This window comes from Mobula hypostoma, chromosome 9 (genome assembly GCF_963921235.1).
Source record: "Mobula hypostoma chromosome 9, sMobHyp1.1, whole genome shotgun sequence".
Lineage (NCBI taxonomy): Eukaryota > Metazoa > Chordata > Chondrichthyes > Myliobatiformes > Myliobatidae > Mobula > Mobula hypostoma.
This window is the reverse complement of record NC_086105.1, coordinates 29,501,801-29,519,486: the sequence shown is the minus strand read 5'-3', so window position 1 is coordinate 29,519,486 and position 17,686 is coordinate 29,501,801. Positions and strand designations below refer to the sequence as shown.

At 41.9% G+C, this 17,686-nt stretch overlaps 1 protein-coding gene across 1 annotated transcript in view; it reads left to right on the top strand.

The window, feature by feature from the left end:
• Positions 1-17,686, top strand: part of LOC134351591 (protein FAM180A) — a 46,338-nt gene that overhangs the window by 22,071 nt on the left and 6,581 nt on the right. Inside the window, exon 2 of the mRNA XM_063057952.1 lies at positions 15,374-15,477. Coding sequence (XP_062914022.1) covers positions 15,374-15,477 — 104 coding nt within the window. The remainder of the gene's footprint in view (positions 1-15,373; positions 15,478-17,686) is intronic.

The window sequence follows — 17,686 nt, the reverse complement described above, 5'->3', positions numbered from 1 at the left end:
ACTTCCAAATCTCCGACTAGCTCTTCTTTCAGTTAGTCCTGACGAAGGGTCTCGGCCTGAAACGTCGACTGCACCTCTTCCTACAGATGCTGCTTGACCTGCTGCGTTCACCAGCAACTTTGATGTGTGTTGCTTGAATTTCCAGCATCTGCAGAATTCCTGTTAAAAGCAGTTGGTGACTGGAATCGTATATTGTTTAGATCTGAGATACTTTGTAAAAAAATATTTACTTGATCTACTTCAGTTGCTTGTGTTTCATTTGCAGAATCCATTAATAAAACATTTTTCCTTATTGAAGGCTCTTGATAAATGGTGGGTTCCCGTGCAGTTCTTCCAAATGGCGTTTCTCCATGTTTGAGGTTCCAATGAGAAGCATCACTGTTGATTTTGGTAATTTCCATGCTTAAGGGTATAGTTTCCAAAAAGGAGCTATTGTGCAATATGAGTGCGATTGCCAGTGTTCTAGTCACTTGATATTTTCGGGGAAATAGGACAAGATTTGCACTATTGCAGAACTGAGGTCAGTTAATGTGTTGCATTTGTTTACTGAATCATGACAGGAATCCAAATATATATCTAATGCCTTACTTTTGATGATTAAACAGGGAGGGGTGGAAAATGTGGATCAGCAGACTCCTTTGGGTCAGAAAGCTGTTGAAAATCGGTCTTCTCTTAGCTGGACTGCCATGCTAAATCTCAAACAGATAACTGCACTTGTTTGGCATATTTTAAGTAGTAAAACATCCCAAAGGACTTTACAGGATTGTACACCACATCTGGAGGATTAAAGCTGCATCTGGTGCGTTGGTTCTGTTGGTGGGACACCAGTATTCAGGGCGATTGGTGTAGGAATCTGGGATATTTCTAGCACCTGCATAGGTCTTGAAGCTTGAGGATGAGGGTAGTTCTGTTAACTTGCGTTGTAAGGGGAAGGAATAGGGAGGGGGTAATCAATAGTAAAATAGGATGTTGCTATGCTAACAGTGAACCACTGATAAGGTTCAACAATAGGGAGAGATGGAATGCTGCTGTAAATGCACCAGGCAATAACCGCAGAAGAGGATGTGGACATGGAGTTGGTGTTTGCTCAGTGGGTGACTTGCTGAAACTGGTGTACACCAGCAGACCAGACCAAGCTGATCTACCCAAACAAGATTTTGGGATAGGCTTCATACTTCTCCACATACGTGATTACACAAATAACTTAAGTTTTGATTGCTACACTTCAAGTTTAAACTCAAGTTGAATTGTCATTCAACAATACATGAATACTGCCAAATAAAACAGGGCAGTCATACACAGCACAAGGAACATATAGGACATATAAGAGAGCAAGTACATATAAGAAATCAGTAAAACACAGTCACACAAAAAAATAGTCCAAGACCCTCAGAAAACCGCAGCTGACCAGAATATGGCTTGTCCTCTGCTGAGCGTTCACTGGGGAGCAGCACTGACTCCAGCTCGGATGCTGTGCCACACTGACTCCGATGCCTCTCTCCCGGGTGGTTGTAAACAGGCGATGCTGCGGCTTGAAGCTGAGTCCTCGTTACGACTGAGGCCACACGGCTCCCCTCCCGTCTGTCAATAAACCGGGCTTGCAGCATTTCACATTAACAATATCCAACAGGGTCTTGCGGTCACAAGAAGGTGACGACGATGATCATTCACTGTTAGACTGCACATCCTTCGCAAACCGAGTTCTCGGATGCCTCTCTGACACAGGCAGCAGCACGGTCTGCACCAAGTCCAGCTCCTTCAATTTCTCCGCCAACGAGCAACTTGCTGATGGAGTGGACTTGCAGTACTTTAAGTTCCTAATGTCCAACAGGGTTTTCAGATTATAAAAAATATGTTTAAAAAGGACAATAGCACCTTTGCTTGACCGTGTAGACGTCGCTGTGATCAAACACGCCACCACCTTACCCGGAGTTTTCGTCTTCATATATGTCATTACACAGGAGGCTTGATTAAGAGTGAAACTAAGTTTTGATTTTAAAATAAAATAATTATCTATAAGCCTAATCTACTTAACAGCAAATCTTAGTGTGCTATAACATAATCATCAAGTTTCTGTACCCTGGCCAGGTTACACCTGCATCCCATCTCCCTAATGTTGAAACTTATCAGTGGTTCCCTGGTACCACATCACCAGAAGCTACAACCTATTTTATCAGTTATTAATCCTCTCTTTTCCTATCCCTACAATAACTTGCCAAGAGGTTTATTTGGGTTTGGCCATTAATCCTTCTTGCCTGTGTTGTGAGGACATGGTCGCCTCCCTGTTTTTGGGATTAGTGTAGGCAAGATTCCAGTGTCAGAGGTGGGGGCTCAGTGGTGTGAATAGGAACAGGTTTTTTTTTATATAAGCAACGGATATAGGCGTATTTTCTCACAGAATGGCTTCCTAAAGCCTGGACACGCAACTAAATTGCAAAGAAACCCTATCCATCTGTGATTACAGCAGATGCCAGGAATCTTTAGCAAAACATATAAAATGCTGGTGGGACTCAGCAGGTCAGTCAGCATCTATGGGGTGGGGGGGGGGCGAGGGGATAAACAGTTGATGTTTCAGGCAAAGGCCCTTCATCAGGACTAGAAAGGAAGAGTGCAGAAGGCAGGATACGAAGGTGCAGAAAGGGGGAGATGTATAAACTGACAAGCGATAGGTGAGACCCAGAGAGGGGAAAGGTGAGTGGGTGGGGGTGGGGGTGATAATGTAAGAAGCTGGAGGGGGGGGAGTTGATAGGTGGAAGAGGTAAAGAGGTGAAGAAGGAGGAATCTAATAAGAGAGGACACCTCATTCTGCTTTCTACCCCTTCCTTTCCAGTCCCAATGGAGGTTTAGCCCCAAAACATTGACTGTTTAATCCCCTTCATTGACGCTGCTTGATTTGCTGAGTTCCTCCAGTAGTTTGCGTGATCGATCCACCTGGGATTGTTGGGTGACAAGAGGTTTAAAAATCGCTGGATTTCAGTAGGCACACATCTGTGAATCTTATAGTTTCGTTTTGGTTTCACAGGGAACAGTCTATATTGGAGGTCAGGATACATGTCACCAGAAGCAATTATGCTTCTCTCCTGATCTTTACCCCCAGAGTTGAAGGATCTACACTAATTAAAGAATTAAAAATCTGGAGAATATTCTGCACTCACCTGTGAGAGGAGATAAGCTATGTTCATACTTAAGATGGAACTTTGGGGAAGATGAAATGATCTCACAATTTACTGCAACCAGCCAAGACATAACAGCAGGGATTGTGCTCCTGAGATTACAGATCATTCTAATAATCAGTCAGAAATGTAGAACGTGGAAAATTTTGTTGTCATCCTGCAATATAAATTATGACTACTGAGAGGTTCAAAATAATGTATTGGGCTGCATTTCAGCATTTTTATGTGAGATGTAGAAAGCATTCCTTTATACTCCAAACTTCATGTCAGCTAAACTTGCTGTCTCTAATCAATAGCAGCCTCATCACTGGACTGCTTGATTGAGGGCAATCTTGGCAGTGGAAAGCCCTGGCTAGGAGCCTAGTAAAGGTACAATTGACGTGAATTTCAATTTGAACTGTTTGATCATGACAGTATTGCTCAATTAATCAAAGAATGCAAACATTGCTTCATACACATTTATTGTCTGTTGTTGGTTAAATTAAATAATTCCGAGGAGGCCTGACAAAGCCTATTCCCCAACCTCAGCATGGGCCAGTTCTCTCTTTTCCATTCCATTAACGTGAAAGAGCCATGGAAACAGACAGGTTACCCAACGAATTTCCTCTGATCATCAAGCAACCATTGACACTAAAACCACATTATCTCCCCTTAATCTCACAGTTTCATCACCTCTCCCCGAATCTACTATTCACATACACTCTCTCAATCTGCTGTAGGCAATTAATCTTCCTGCATGTCATTGGAGATTTCTACAGAGAGTTCCTCCATCACAGTAAGTCATCTACTGAGGGCTCAGTATAGAGCTCTTCTGACATGCCCACACTGATCGAGCAGTCATAAACAATATCATTAGTAGAATCTAAATCCCCAATAATGATGAGTTTGGTCAGACGTTAATCACAAAAGATCAGAAACTTGAAAAAAAAAATCTACCATTGTTAATGATTGGAAATAAAGTGGTGAGTGGAAATCAGTCTGGTTCTATGAAGCTGACTATGTATTGAAACATTACACCACCATCTTCCTTGTTAATGATATTAGATATATAGTCATTGGTTGCCGGGTCTTGTAGGCCTTGACAACCAGGTGCAAGCAAGTAAAACAGAGTGAATTTGTTGGGCTAGTGCAGATTAACAATCAGATTCATTTTGTTCAAGCCAACAATCTCCAGAGTATCCAGCCTGCTCTTTGTCTCTAGTTGTTTATACCTCCAACTTTCATCATTGGGCACGACTGGAGTCACCAAACATCACCATACAACATGACATTGTCAAAAACAAAACAGAATGTCTGCAATAAGGAATCCATTCCCTCCTTCACCACCCAATCACCAGACAGTGTCAGTTCTTGGTAATTGGGAAGCACTAATCTCAAATTGGTTAACCTCCAAATTTGCTCTGTGACTATCATAAGATTCCCCCGCTATGATCAGAAAACTCCCCTAACTTGTCTCTTCCTTGTTGCAAATGATCTGTTAAAAATCAGGCTTTCTACATAAGGCCCCCATATTATTAATCAGGATTTACTTGGTAGAAGTTCATTTAGACTCTGAAGGTGCAAAATAGATACATCCCAAAGATGAAGAAGTATTCTAAAGGGAGGATGATGCAACTGTTGCTGACAAGGGGAGTCAAAGACAACATAAAAGCTAAAGGCAGGGTGTATAATATAGTAAACATTAGTGGGAAGTTAGAGGACTGGGAAGCTTTAAAAAATCAACAGAAGGCAAATAAAAAATGCCATAAGGAGAGAAAAGATGAAATATGAAGGTAAGCCAGCCAATAGTATAAAAGGATACAAAATGATTTTTTTTTCAGATCTGTAGAGTTCAAGAGAGATGGGAGTGAATATTGGACCAGTGGATAATGACACTGGAGAGGTAGTAAAGGGGACAAAGATATAGTGGACAAACTTATTAAGTATTTTGTGTCCATGTGCACTGTGGAAGACAGTAGCAGTATGCCAGAAATTCAAGAGTGTCAGGGGGCAAAACTGAGTATAGTTTCTATTACTAAGGAGAAAGTCCTTGGGAAGCTGAAAGGTCAAAAGGCAGATAAGTCACCAGGACCAGATGGAATACACCCCAGGGTTCTGAAGAGAATGTGTAGCATTAGTAATGATCTTTCAAGAATCACTAGATTCTGGAATGGTTCCAAAGGACTGGAAATTTGCAAATGTCACTTCACCCTTTAAGAAGGGAGGGAGGCAGCAAAAATGAAATTATAGGCCAGCTGGCCTGACTTCTGTGGTTGGGAAGATGTTGGAGTCCATTATTAAGGTTGAGATTTCAGGGTACTCAGAAGCACAGTAGGCCAAAGTCAGCATGGTTTCCTTAAGGGGAAATCTTACCTGACAAATCTGTTGGAAGTATTTGAGGAAATAACAGACAGGATAGGTCAGTTTTGGGGGCACTTATTTTCACATTCTGTGTCAATAATTTGGATGATGGAATTAATAGATTTGTGGCCAAGTTTGCAGACAACACAAAGATAGGCGGAGGGGCAGGTAGTTTGAGGAACCAGGGAGTCTGCAGAAGGACTTAGACAGATTGGGAGAATGGGCAAAAAAGTGGCAGTGGTATATAGTGTAGGGAAGCATGCAGTCATGTACTTTGGTGGAAGGAATAAAGATGTAAACTATTTTCTCAATGGGGAGAAAATTCAAAAATCAGCAGTGCAATGGGACTTGGGAGTCCTCATGCAGGATTTCTTAATTGTTGACTTGCAGGTTGAGTTGATGGTAAGAAAGACAACTGCAATGTTCACATTCATTATGAGATGACTGGAATTTAAAAGCAAGGATGAAATGCTGAGGCTTTATAAGGCATTGTGCATACTACAGTTGGAGTATTGTGAGCAGTTTTGGGCTCCCTATCTAAGAAATGTTGTGCTGGCGTTGGAGAGGGTCCAGAGGAGGTTCACGTGAATAATTCCAAGAACAAAAGGGTTAACGTACAGTACGAGGAGCACTTGATGGCTATAGGCCTGTACTTGCCGGAGTTTGGAAGAATGAGAGGAAATCTCATTGAAAGGCATTAAGTATTCAAAGGCCGAGATAGAGTGGAGGAGGAGAGGATGTTTCCTATAGTGAGGGAGTCTCGGACCAGAGGGCACTGTCTCAGAATAAAAGGGCCACCATTTAGAACAGACATGAGGAGAAATTTCTTTAGCCAGGGCGTAATGAATTTGTAGAATTTATTTCCGCAGGCAGCTATGGAAGCTGAGTCATTGGGTACATTTAAAGTGGAAATTGATACGTTCCTTATTAGACATTGCATCAAAAGATTCGGGAAGAACGCAGGAGGATGGAGGTGAGAGGGATGGAATGGCAGAGCACACTAGATGGGCTGAATGGCCTAATTCTGCTCCTTTGTTGTATGGTCTCTCGGCCTTATCTATAAGCTCTGTGTTAAATTCAGTGGAATAGTAATTGTTTTTAACCTCACAACATCATTTCCATTGAACTTACTGGAATCAAAGCTGCAGTGCCACTTATTCTTCAGTAATAAATGCATTTTTCTTTCGTGTACTTGAAGTCTATGTTCATTTTTAAAGGCTCCTATGTCCATTTCTAAGTAAATGCCAATGGGTTTCATTGTGTATTTTTTCCTGACGTGAATGCATAGATTATTTTTAGTGTGATTTAACATTATCCAACAATATGTCATTCAAACAGGACACATTCATAGGTATTGTTTTACAGGTGACCAAACAGTGAAAAGCAACAGCCTTAATTAGTGGTGCTTCTGGCAAACAAATACTGTTCCAGTTCCTGTTTTCTGGTGAAAGGAAATTCTTTGTAATTTAAAAAAAAACTGGTTTTTGTTGGCTGCAAGAAAATGCATTCAGCATTCTGTTTTCAGCCCCAACCTTCCTAGCTCCCTGGCTTGGCTTTCATGAAGCAGGAGTATAAACAGCAGGAAGCTGAGGAAAGACCCGGTTGTGAATTGGTGTCGGGTCTGCCCCCCACCAACTCATTCAGGTTTTCTTTACGCATTAGGATTGGTGGATGTCATGGTAGGACTGTCATTCAATGGCCATTCTAATTGCCCCCAGTTAAGTGCCAGCAGACTCAGTAGGTCTGGCTCTGGAGACATATAGAGGCTAGACCTAAAAAGAGTTACATTTCCTTCTCTGAAGGGCATTAGTGACTGAGATGGAGAACACCTGAAGGCTACCCATCCTTTTTATCCAGCCTGGAATGCAACACCTTCAGACCTTCAAAAGCTCAGACTGTGGGGAACAAAGCAGATTTCACCATCCCATCACCACCCCAATCCATTCACTTTCAACCAGACAGAACGCTGTAGGTTGATTCTGGACTGGTTTCCCTCAAATGCACATGTGGATGCTCATGGGACACCTAAAATCTCATTCAGATCTGTCTGCGTCTCAGGAGCACAGAGAGCTTTTATTCTGTTGTGCTGTAAGTCTCTGATTTCCTGGTCCATTTCCATATCTGCTCCAGATACTAAGGAAACTAATGTAATTCTTTAAACATGTAATTGTCTACCAGTTCCACTCCCAAGGCTGTGATTCTGAGTGATTGACAAAGAACTGAATCTGATATTGTAGATACTGGAAATTTGAATAATTTCAGAACTAGGATTATTGCCTCAGTGTATAGATGAAAATCTGGTAACAAATTTAATTTGAACTTTGAATGGGATTACAAGTCATGTGACCTGTTCTAACAAATAAAATGATGGAGGAAGAAGCCAATGGGTTAGAGAGTATCTGTGGTTGGAAATGTATGGTCAACGTTTTGGGTCGAGACCCTTCCTCTGGACCAGATTTCAGTCTCACTGGAGCATCTCAGTCCAAAGAGTTGACTGTCCATTTTCCCCACACTGATGCTGCCTGACCCACTGAATTTCTCCAGTGTGTTGTTTTTTTGCTCCAGATTCCAGGAATCTGAAGTCTCCTGTATGTCCATTTGGCTGTGCTAATCTGGCACTGCTTCTGTCGGCATAATCTGCAGCATTAGATTCACGTGGAGATAACCATGCAGTGGAGCCAAGAAACCACAGGAGTCTTTGCTTTTCCAAAGCAAATGGAGGCCTGAATTTGCCGCGGAGCCTTACGGAACCAACCATATCCTCCTATGGAGTGTGGGCTCACGTCATCATGACCTGCAACTGCCTGACCTAATCCTCTTTCCTAAACCATGTTCCTACTGACAGCTATCAATCTCTGCCAGAATTCTACTCTTCTCACTGATGAACCTGCCCCAATATAGAGCTGAGACCTGAAGTTCAATTTCTGAATGGCTTTGGGACTTTCTACTCAGTTTCCTTGGCAAATGGATCCACAAAGAGGCTCGGTCTAATTTCCACCCCTCACCAACTTCAGATCAATACCGTCCAAAGCAGCAATTAGATAATTCCAAAGCAACACACGCAAAATGCTGGAGGAACACAGCAGGGCTGGCAGCATCTATGGAAAAGAGTAAACGGTTAATGTTTCGAGCTGACAGCCTTCATCGGGACTGGAAAAGAAGGGGAGAAGTCAGAGCACAAATCCAGTCTTGCTTAGTTGCTGTTTCGCCAAGTGTGTGACAGTGGTTGTTGAAATGTGGTGGAAGTAATGTGTATAGAGGATTGTAGTCTTTCCTTTTTCTCCAATCCCCAACCCCGCCCCTTGCGCCCCTTCCCCTTTGCTGAAGCCATCAGCTTCTTGCTGTGGACTGGCCTGACATATGACAACTTCTCTCAGTGCTCGCTGTGCATGAAATATATAGTGGTATGTGTGACTTTAGTTCATTTGCAAAAGGCAGATGAGATCTGACAGGGACAATGGGTTCCCATCAAGCTAAAAAATGTTCACCACACTGTTTTAAAATGTTGAGGCTAACCGTAATATTTCAAATACCTGGAACAGCTGGTTCACAGAGACTTTCTTGGCCAGATCCATATAACCAGCTGGGTAGTTATGGGAGTGCGTTGATGTTTTTGTATTGTGCACATGGATATGCTGGTAAATAACAGAAAGTACAATTAGAATGGAAAATACTGTATATAGACCAAAAACCCTTTTGGTCAGATCTTCAACACTTTAAATCACTTTTCTGGAAGTTCAATGAGTGAAAGCAGATGTTGATATGTAAGGCACGAGCTGATTTCCTTCAGATAGCACTTCTAGTGTAAACTGCAGACAGATGCCAAGATAGAGCTGCACAAACATAGCTTCAACCTTCAAAGTAAACACTGACCATTTGTAGACTATATTTGACACTAAATTGTTCCAAATGACAAAAATTCAAGACATAAACATAGGTCATTCAGCCTAGTGTATCCAAAGTTTATCCCCATTTTCGGCCTTTATTCTGAAGACCTCTAAGCAGGGCCTTCACGTGCTCATCCAGGTACCTTATAAATGTGGTGAGAATTTCTTCCTCCTCCATCCTTTCTGTAAGTTAGCTTCAGAATCTCACTTGACTGTCATTGAGCAAAAAGATATCATCAACTCCCCCCTAACTATTTCACACAACTTGTATTTATCCTGTCTAATTATAAGAAGAAAAGAAAAACAGGGACAGGAAAAGGCCACTCGACCCCTCAAGCCTATCCTGCCACTTGATATGATCATGCTTGACTTGCTTAGGCTGAGAATAATGCCAGTTCTCCATGGCTTTTGATCTCCCGCTATTTCAAGAACAGGTCTATTTATTCTTTAAATGCTTCCAATGAGCTAGCCTCCATAAACCTCCAGAAAGAGAATTCAAGACATTCATTGTCCTCTGCGAAAATAAATTCCTACAGACTTTGGTTTAATATGATCTTTGTTAAGGGAAATAGATCATTCCTGTTCATCTTGCTCACTACGATTTCACATACGTACCTCTCAATTTTAGATACCTTGGTCAATTTTCTTACAGTGTTCTTTATTCTAAAGCACACAACTCTGGTCTAGACTGTCCCCTCATAACAGTAATTTTCCAGCCCTGGTAACATCTCGTAATCTCCTCTGCATGCTCTCCAATGCTATGCTCCCCACTGACCTCCCTCCTGGCACTTATCCTTGCAAGCATGCAAGTGCAACATCTGCCCTACACCTTCTCCCTCACTACCATCCAGGGTCCCAAATGGTTCTTCCGGGTGAGATGACACCTCACCTATGAGTCTACTGGGGTCACTTACTGTGTTTGTTGCTCCTGGTGTGGCCTTGTGTATATTGGTGAGACCAGATGTAGACTGCTTCACCGAGCATCCATGCTCTATCCACCAGAACAAGCGGGATCTCCCAATGGCCACCCATTTTATTCCACTTCCCATTCCCGTTCTGATATGTCCATCCATGGCCACTTCCACTGTCGTGATGAGGCCACACTTAGGTTGGAGGAACAGCACCTTATATTCTGTTTGGGTAGCCTCCAACCTGATGGCATGAACATTGATCTTGAATTTCTGGTAATGCCCCTCACCCCTCCCCCTCATTCACCATTTTCCATCCCCATTTCCCTCTCTCACCTTATCTCCTTATCCAGCTATCACCTCCCTCTGGTGCTCCTCTCCCCTTTTCTTTCTTCCATGACCTTCTGTCTCTTTCACTAATCAACTTCCCAGCTCTTTAATTTATCTCTCCCCCTCCAGGTTTAACCTACCACCTGGTGTTTCTTTCCCTCTGCTCCCCAACCTTTTAATTCTACTCCTCCGCTTCTTTTCTTCAGTCCTGCCGAAGGGTTTCAGCCCGAAAAGTCAACTGTACTTTTTTCCATAAATCCTGCCTGGCCTGCTGAGTTCCTCCAGCATTTTGTGTGTGTTGCTCAGATTTCCAGCATCTGCAGATTTTCTCTTGTTTGTCAACAATTAGCATTTGACTTTTTGTCACCTGCAAATTTCGGTTGGATTTTAGTTTCTTGATCAATCTGTAAAGCAGGACTCGGTCAAACACATTGCTAAAATCCATATATATTATATCAATAAACCTTGCCACTCTCTCAGAAATTAGATTATGAATCTTCTCTTAAGACATCTATGCTTACTGTTCTTGATAAGCATGTATCATTCCAAATAGAGATTTTTGCAGTACTTTAGACTTTTTCCAGTTTTTTTCTCCCAACATGTTTTCAACTACTGATATTAAACTCACTAGTTAGTCTGTATTTATTCCATTTATCATTTTTCTCCGTTAAATAATGCTCCAACTTAAGGAACTATCAATTCCCCAGCCTCATGCCTGTAGCCAAAAAGCAATGGAAAATAATCATCAGTGTCTTAAATACATTTATCCAGGCCCAAAGTTTTATCCACCTTTAAATGAGAATCAAAACAAAAAAAACTGCAGATGCAGGAAATCTGTAACAAAATCAGAAATACTGGAAGAACTTAGCCAATCAAGTAGCCTCTGTGGAAAGAGAGATGTCAACCCTTCATATCAGTGGCCGTTCCCTCAGAATTTCCCGAGTTCTGAGGAAAATTTGTTGATCCGAAATATTCACTGGCTTCTCTCTCCACAGATGCTGCTTGACTGGCAGAGTCCTTCCAGCATTTGTGTCTTTGCTTCAAATGCTGGAAACAATGAGGTCAGGCAGGCTCTGCAAAAAGAGAAACAGCACGGACATTTAAGGTAAATGGCTTTACATCAGAACTGGAAATGACAGGAAAAATGGTATTAAGATCCTTTGCTTGCTTTCTTTCTCTCTCATTTGCATCATTAAGTATCAACTGGATGGTTTCATCTACAGCATATCACCATGGTAACACCAACTTCATCTTATCAGAGATATTTCCTTCTTCCTATCCAAACCCTTCCTATCATCTCTGCAAATTTATCTAAACTTGCTTCCTCTCCTTCCAAGTTCCAACCAATCTAAAATGTTAACTCTGTCATTCTACAGCTGCTGCCTCACCTGCTGAATGTTCCTAGCATTTTGTCTTTTATCTATTTTCAAAGATGCTTGACTCTTCAAATGTCTGTCTGTCTTTGTTGCCTGTCTCTCTGCCATAGCCTCCTGTCTCTCAGCCTTTGTTATTTACAAGATTTAACATTCTTATATCATCCTCTTCCATCATGAAAAGATACAAAGATTTCATTCAGAACTTTCCACGTATTCTCTACTTTATGTTGATGTTACTCCTTTGGTTTCTAAATGGACCTACTCTTTTTTTTCTGATGTTAGTTTACTTCAAATATTTATAGAACACCTCAGGCATGATTTGCCTGTTGATATATTTTTCATGCATCCTCCTAGTACTCCTCATTGCATTTTTAATTTCGTCCCTGGCCCTTGGTGTTGAAATCGTTATCTTCTTTTTGCTTCGTCTCTCTGGAAGTATTTCTCAGTATTGACAAGGTTTAGAATGGTGAACTGTCCCTTTCTTTAAATAGGAATATATTTGTTCTGAACCTCCCTTGGATTCTTCCCCTGCTCCTACACTAGTTTTTTGCTGTTCGCTTTTGCTAAATTGTATCACAGCCTGATACATCTGGCATTCACGTAGAAGTTCTATGTATATTTTGAATCCCACTGTGACAGTTCTGGCTGGTCTTTTCACTCTCAAATATTGCAAAAGCAGCTCACCTTGGACCCGTTTCTGCTATTTAAAATACAGCTTTAATTCAGAAACAAAGGTTCTGAACTTAAAGAGGGGTAACTTTGAAGGTATGAGACGTGAATTAGCTAAGATAGACTGGCAAATGACACTTAAAGGATTGACGGTGCATATGCAATGGCAAGCATTTAAAGGTTGCATGGATGAACTACAACAATTGTTCATCCCAGTTTGGCAAAAGTATAAATCAAGGAAGGTAGTGCACCCGTGGCTGACAAGAGAAATTAGGGAGAGTATCAATTCCAAAGAAGAAGCATACAAATTAGCCAGAGAAAGTGGCTCACCTGAGGACTGGGAGAAATTCAGAGTTCAGCAGAGGAGGACAAAGGGCTTAATTAGGAAGGGGAAAAAAGATTATGAGAGAAAACTGGCAGGGAACATAAAAACGGACTGTAAAAGCTTTTATAGATATGTAAAAAGGAAAAGACTGGTAAAGACAAATGTAGGTCCCCTGCAGACAGAAACAGGTGAATTGATTATGGGGAGCAAGGACATGGCAGACCAATTGAATAATTACTTTGGTTCTGTCTTCACTAAGGAGGACATAAATAATCTTCCAGAAATAGTAAGGGACAGAGGGTCCAGTGAGGTGGAGGAACTGAGCGAAATACATGTTAGTAGGGAAGTGGTGTTAGGTAAATTGAAGGGATTGAAGGCAGATAAATCCCCAGGGCCAGATGGTCTGCATCCCAGAGTGCTTAAGGAAGTAGCCCAAGAAATAGTGGATGCATTAGTGATAATTTTTCAAAACTCGTTAGATTCTGGGCTAGTTCCTGAGGATTGGAGGGTGGCTAATGTAACCCCACTTTTTAAAAAAGGAGGGAGAGAGAAACCGGGGAATTATAGACCGGTTAGCCTAACGTCGGTGGTGGGGAAACTGCTGGAGTCAGTTATCAAGGATGTGATAACAGCACATTTGGAAAGCGGTGAAATGATCGGACAAAGTCAGCATGGATTTGTGAAAGGAAAATCATGTCTGACGAATCTCATAGAATTTTTTGAGGATGTAACTAGTAGAGTGGATAGGGGAGAACCAGTGGATGTGGTATATTTGGATTTTCAAAAGGCTTTTTACAAGGTCCCACACAGGAGATTAGTGTGCAAACTTAAAGCACACGGTATTGGGGGTAAGGTATTGGTGTGGGTGGAGAATTGGTTAGCAGACAGGAAGCAAAGAGTGGGAATAAACGGGACCTTTTCAAAATGGCAGGCGGTGACTAGTGGGGTACCGCAAGGCTCAGTGCTGGGACCCCAGTTGTTTACAATATATATTAATGACTTGGATGAGGGAATTAAATGCAGCATCTCCAAGTTTGTGGATGACACGAAGCTGGGTGGCAGTGTTAGCAGTGAGGAGGATGCTAAGAGGATGCAGGGTGACTTGGATAGGTTGGGTGAGTGGGCAAATTCATGGCAGATGCAATTTAATGTGGATAAATGTGAAGTTATCCACTTTGGTGGCAAAAATAGGAAAACAGATTATTATCTGAATGGTGGCCGATTAGGAAAAGGGGAGGTGCAACGAGACCTGGGTGTCATTATACACCAGTCATTGAAAGTGGGCATGCAGGTACAGCAGGCGCTGAAAAAGGCAAATGGTATGCTGGCATTTATAGCGAGAGGATTCCAGTACAGGAGCAGGGAGCTACTACTGCAGTTGTACAAGGCCTTGGTGAGACCACACCTGGAGTTTTGTGTGCAGTTTTGGTCCCCTAATCTGAGGAAAGACATCTTTGCCATAGAGGGAGTACAAAGAAGGTTCACCAGATTGATTCCTGGGATGGCAGGTCTTTCATATGAAGAAAGACTGGATGAACTGGGCTTGTACTCGTTGGAATTTAGAAGATTGAGGGGCGATCTGATTGAAACGTATAAGATCCTAAAGGGATTGGACAGGCTAGATGCAGGAAGATTGTTCCCGATGTTGGGGAAGTCCAGAACGAGGGGCCACCGTTTGAGGATAGAGGGGAAGCCTTTTAGGACCGAGATTAGGAAAAACTTCTTCACACAGAGAGTGGTGAATCTGTGGAATTCTCTGCCACAGGAAACTGTTGAGGCCAGTTCATTGGCTATATTTAAGAGGGAGTTAGATATGGCCCTTGTGGCTACGGGGATCAGGGGGTATGGAGGGAAGGCTGGGGCGGGGTTCTGAGTTGGATGATCAGCCATGATCATAATAAATGGCGGTGCAGGCTCGAAGGGCCGAATGGCCTACTCCTGCACCTATTTTCTATGTTTCTATGTTTATCTTGCAAGGCAAATCCATTAAAGTTATTATCCCATAATAGCACCATACACACATAAGAGAAATCGATATAAACCATTGACAATGTGCAACTTTAAATGTTATCTTTGAGATGAAAATTGATACAAAAATGTTCTTGAAGATGAAGTCTTTGGCATGATGCACAGCGTCGGAGAGGGCAGTTTGAGTAACTCACAAAGTGTGATGTTCATGTGTAGAATTAATGGTTTACACATCTATGTCAGTTCAGTCTCTTTCATAATTCCCATTCTACATCCCCTAATTATATATGTTTATTCTCAATGTTAATATTGTTGTTGATAGTTTATCAACATGTGTGTGATTTTATAAATGTTTTATTCTCATTGACAACATTTCCTTTTCCTTTCCTTCTTCTAGTTCTCTTCCCATCTGCACAGAGGTTAAAAAGAAATCTAGATTCCGACATTCCTATTAATCCTGTGTTCCAGAGGTCACAGAAGGACGTGGAGCTGCTGTATGAGGTTTCTCTCTCTCTGTGTCTTTCTCCCATGCTCCTTTACTTGTTTTAAAGACATTATTGAATGCTAACTTAATTTGATTAGGAAGAAAACAAATTAAAGGGCTTGCCAGTCAAAGCTCTGCAATGCAAAGTCACATATCACAGAAGAATAACGTATTTTTTGACTGACTGGGTGAAAACGAACTGTATCATTTTATGAGTAAGAAATTCCTAACAGTAATTCTGTGCTATTTTTACTGTGATTTGCAACTTGATAGTAATAATTACCATGGGTACTGAAAAACAATATTTGAATAGCTGTAACAGATTACAATGTGGCACATTGTTCTGAATTAACATGATGCCCTGCAATAGCATGAATAGACTGTTCCAAATGAACTCGGTGCTGTACACTCTTCACCGGACTGCTGCTGTTCCTACTGCACATCGTGCTGTGCCAAATAATTTTGGAGCAGTATGATATTTTGCAGTATTAGAATAACAACTCTAGATATTTTTTAAAAAAGTGTACTTACGAAAGGAAACCACATAGGCAGATGCCTCTGCGTGGATGAAGCAAACCAAGAGAGGTTATTTGTATTCATCACACAGCGTTTAAAACAAAGTAAAATCCCCATCAGCTAGAATGTGGTGATGAGCCTAACTATAGAATAACAACGAGTTGCTTTAGCACACAGCTCATTTCCAAGGGAGTAACCAGACGATAAAAGCTCAAGGTGAATCAGATGATGATCGAATCAAACAGATAGAAAAGCAAAGCTGCATTATTCTGCTATGTACAAATACCTTAGCACTAAAAATTTACCCAGACCTACAGTATCTCAGTCTTCAGCACAGACTCGCAGGTCGCACCGAAGATACTTATAGAAAAGCAGAAATAGAATCATTCTAAGCCCTCAAAAACTACACAGAAGCAAATGGATCATTCAACACCGGGCAGTGATTTGTAAAGGGTGATTTAATCTCTCATCTTTCTGTAAACAACAGAACTTGGACTTCACCACTTTATAGTGATTTGAACATGTGGTTTTAGGTCTGGAACAAGCTCCAGCTGAGAGCTCCCTGAATAAATGATCACCAATTTGGTCCAAAAGATGTTCGGTGCAGCTTAGGGTGGAGTATGCACAGAAGCAGCTAAATGAGGAGCTGCTCTCTCTCTCCCTGGGGCCCCAGATGAGACCCAGGGCACTTTACTCTGCAACCTTAAGAGAAGGGTATCAGACAGCATGTTCCACGCAACAACCGGACAGCAGTAGCACCCTGCTACGGAGGAGAAAGTGGCTACAGCCGTGAGGCCAATAGCACACTGATTTACAGATAGAGAGCTTTAGTCCGCTCGCTATCAGGAGGAGGCTCTTTGGAACTGAAGGTTGGGAGATATAGTTACCGTTTCCTCAATCACTATTAGAAGAACCCCTCTAGGAGGTAGCATGTGGTATCAGTCCTTCCAGAATCAGTAGCTCCACACCTTGGAGAAATACCTAAAGATCTTTCATGATCTCATGAAAAATATCTCGGGGTGTAGAAGAATTTATATAATTACTTTGATAGTAAATTTACCTTGAACTTGAACTTTGAACTAGATATGTTAAAGTGAGCTAAACCTCACTAAAATACTTGCCTGAAAATTGCATTTCACACAGTTTTGGTGTGAATTGTTTATCTATGTTACATTTTGCCCTGCCCTCAAAGCGGATGTCACATCCAAATAAAAATCCCACAAAACTGAGACATCCTTGCTTTAAGAGAATTATAATTATGTTTTATCCCTTTAAGGGATGTCAGAAGCTGATCTCCACGATCGGGCTGGCAGCTGCCAACTCGCTGCAGGAATTATGACCACACTATTAAAGAGCTCTCAGTACTAGGATGCCATGGGGATGAGAGAAACAGTACAGTGGGGGAACTGTGATCAAAGGCAGGGGTCAAGGAAAAAAGGGGGAGGGCGACAGGACAGTGTGTGACACTGAAGGGAATGCTTGACAAGGACAGCAGCTTGACTGGCTGGAGCAGATCCTCCTCCTCCAGGGTGGAGTAGGTGAAGGCCACACCACCTCAGGAGGAAGGGCTAAGGAAAACATGGCAGATAAACTCATTAACCATGTGATTCGACCACTGACCCCTCTGATTTGATCAGCAATACATCTCATTGCCACCTCTACTGATGCATCACAGGAAAGATGCTTTGGTAGCTGGTTGCAAGTGCTGCT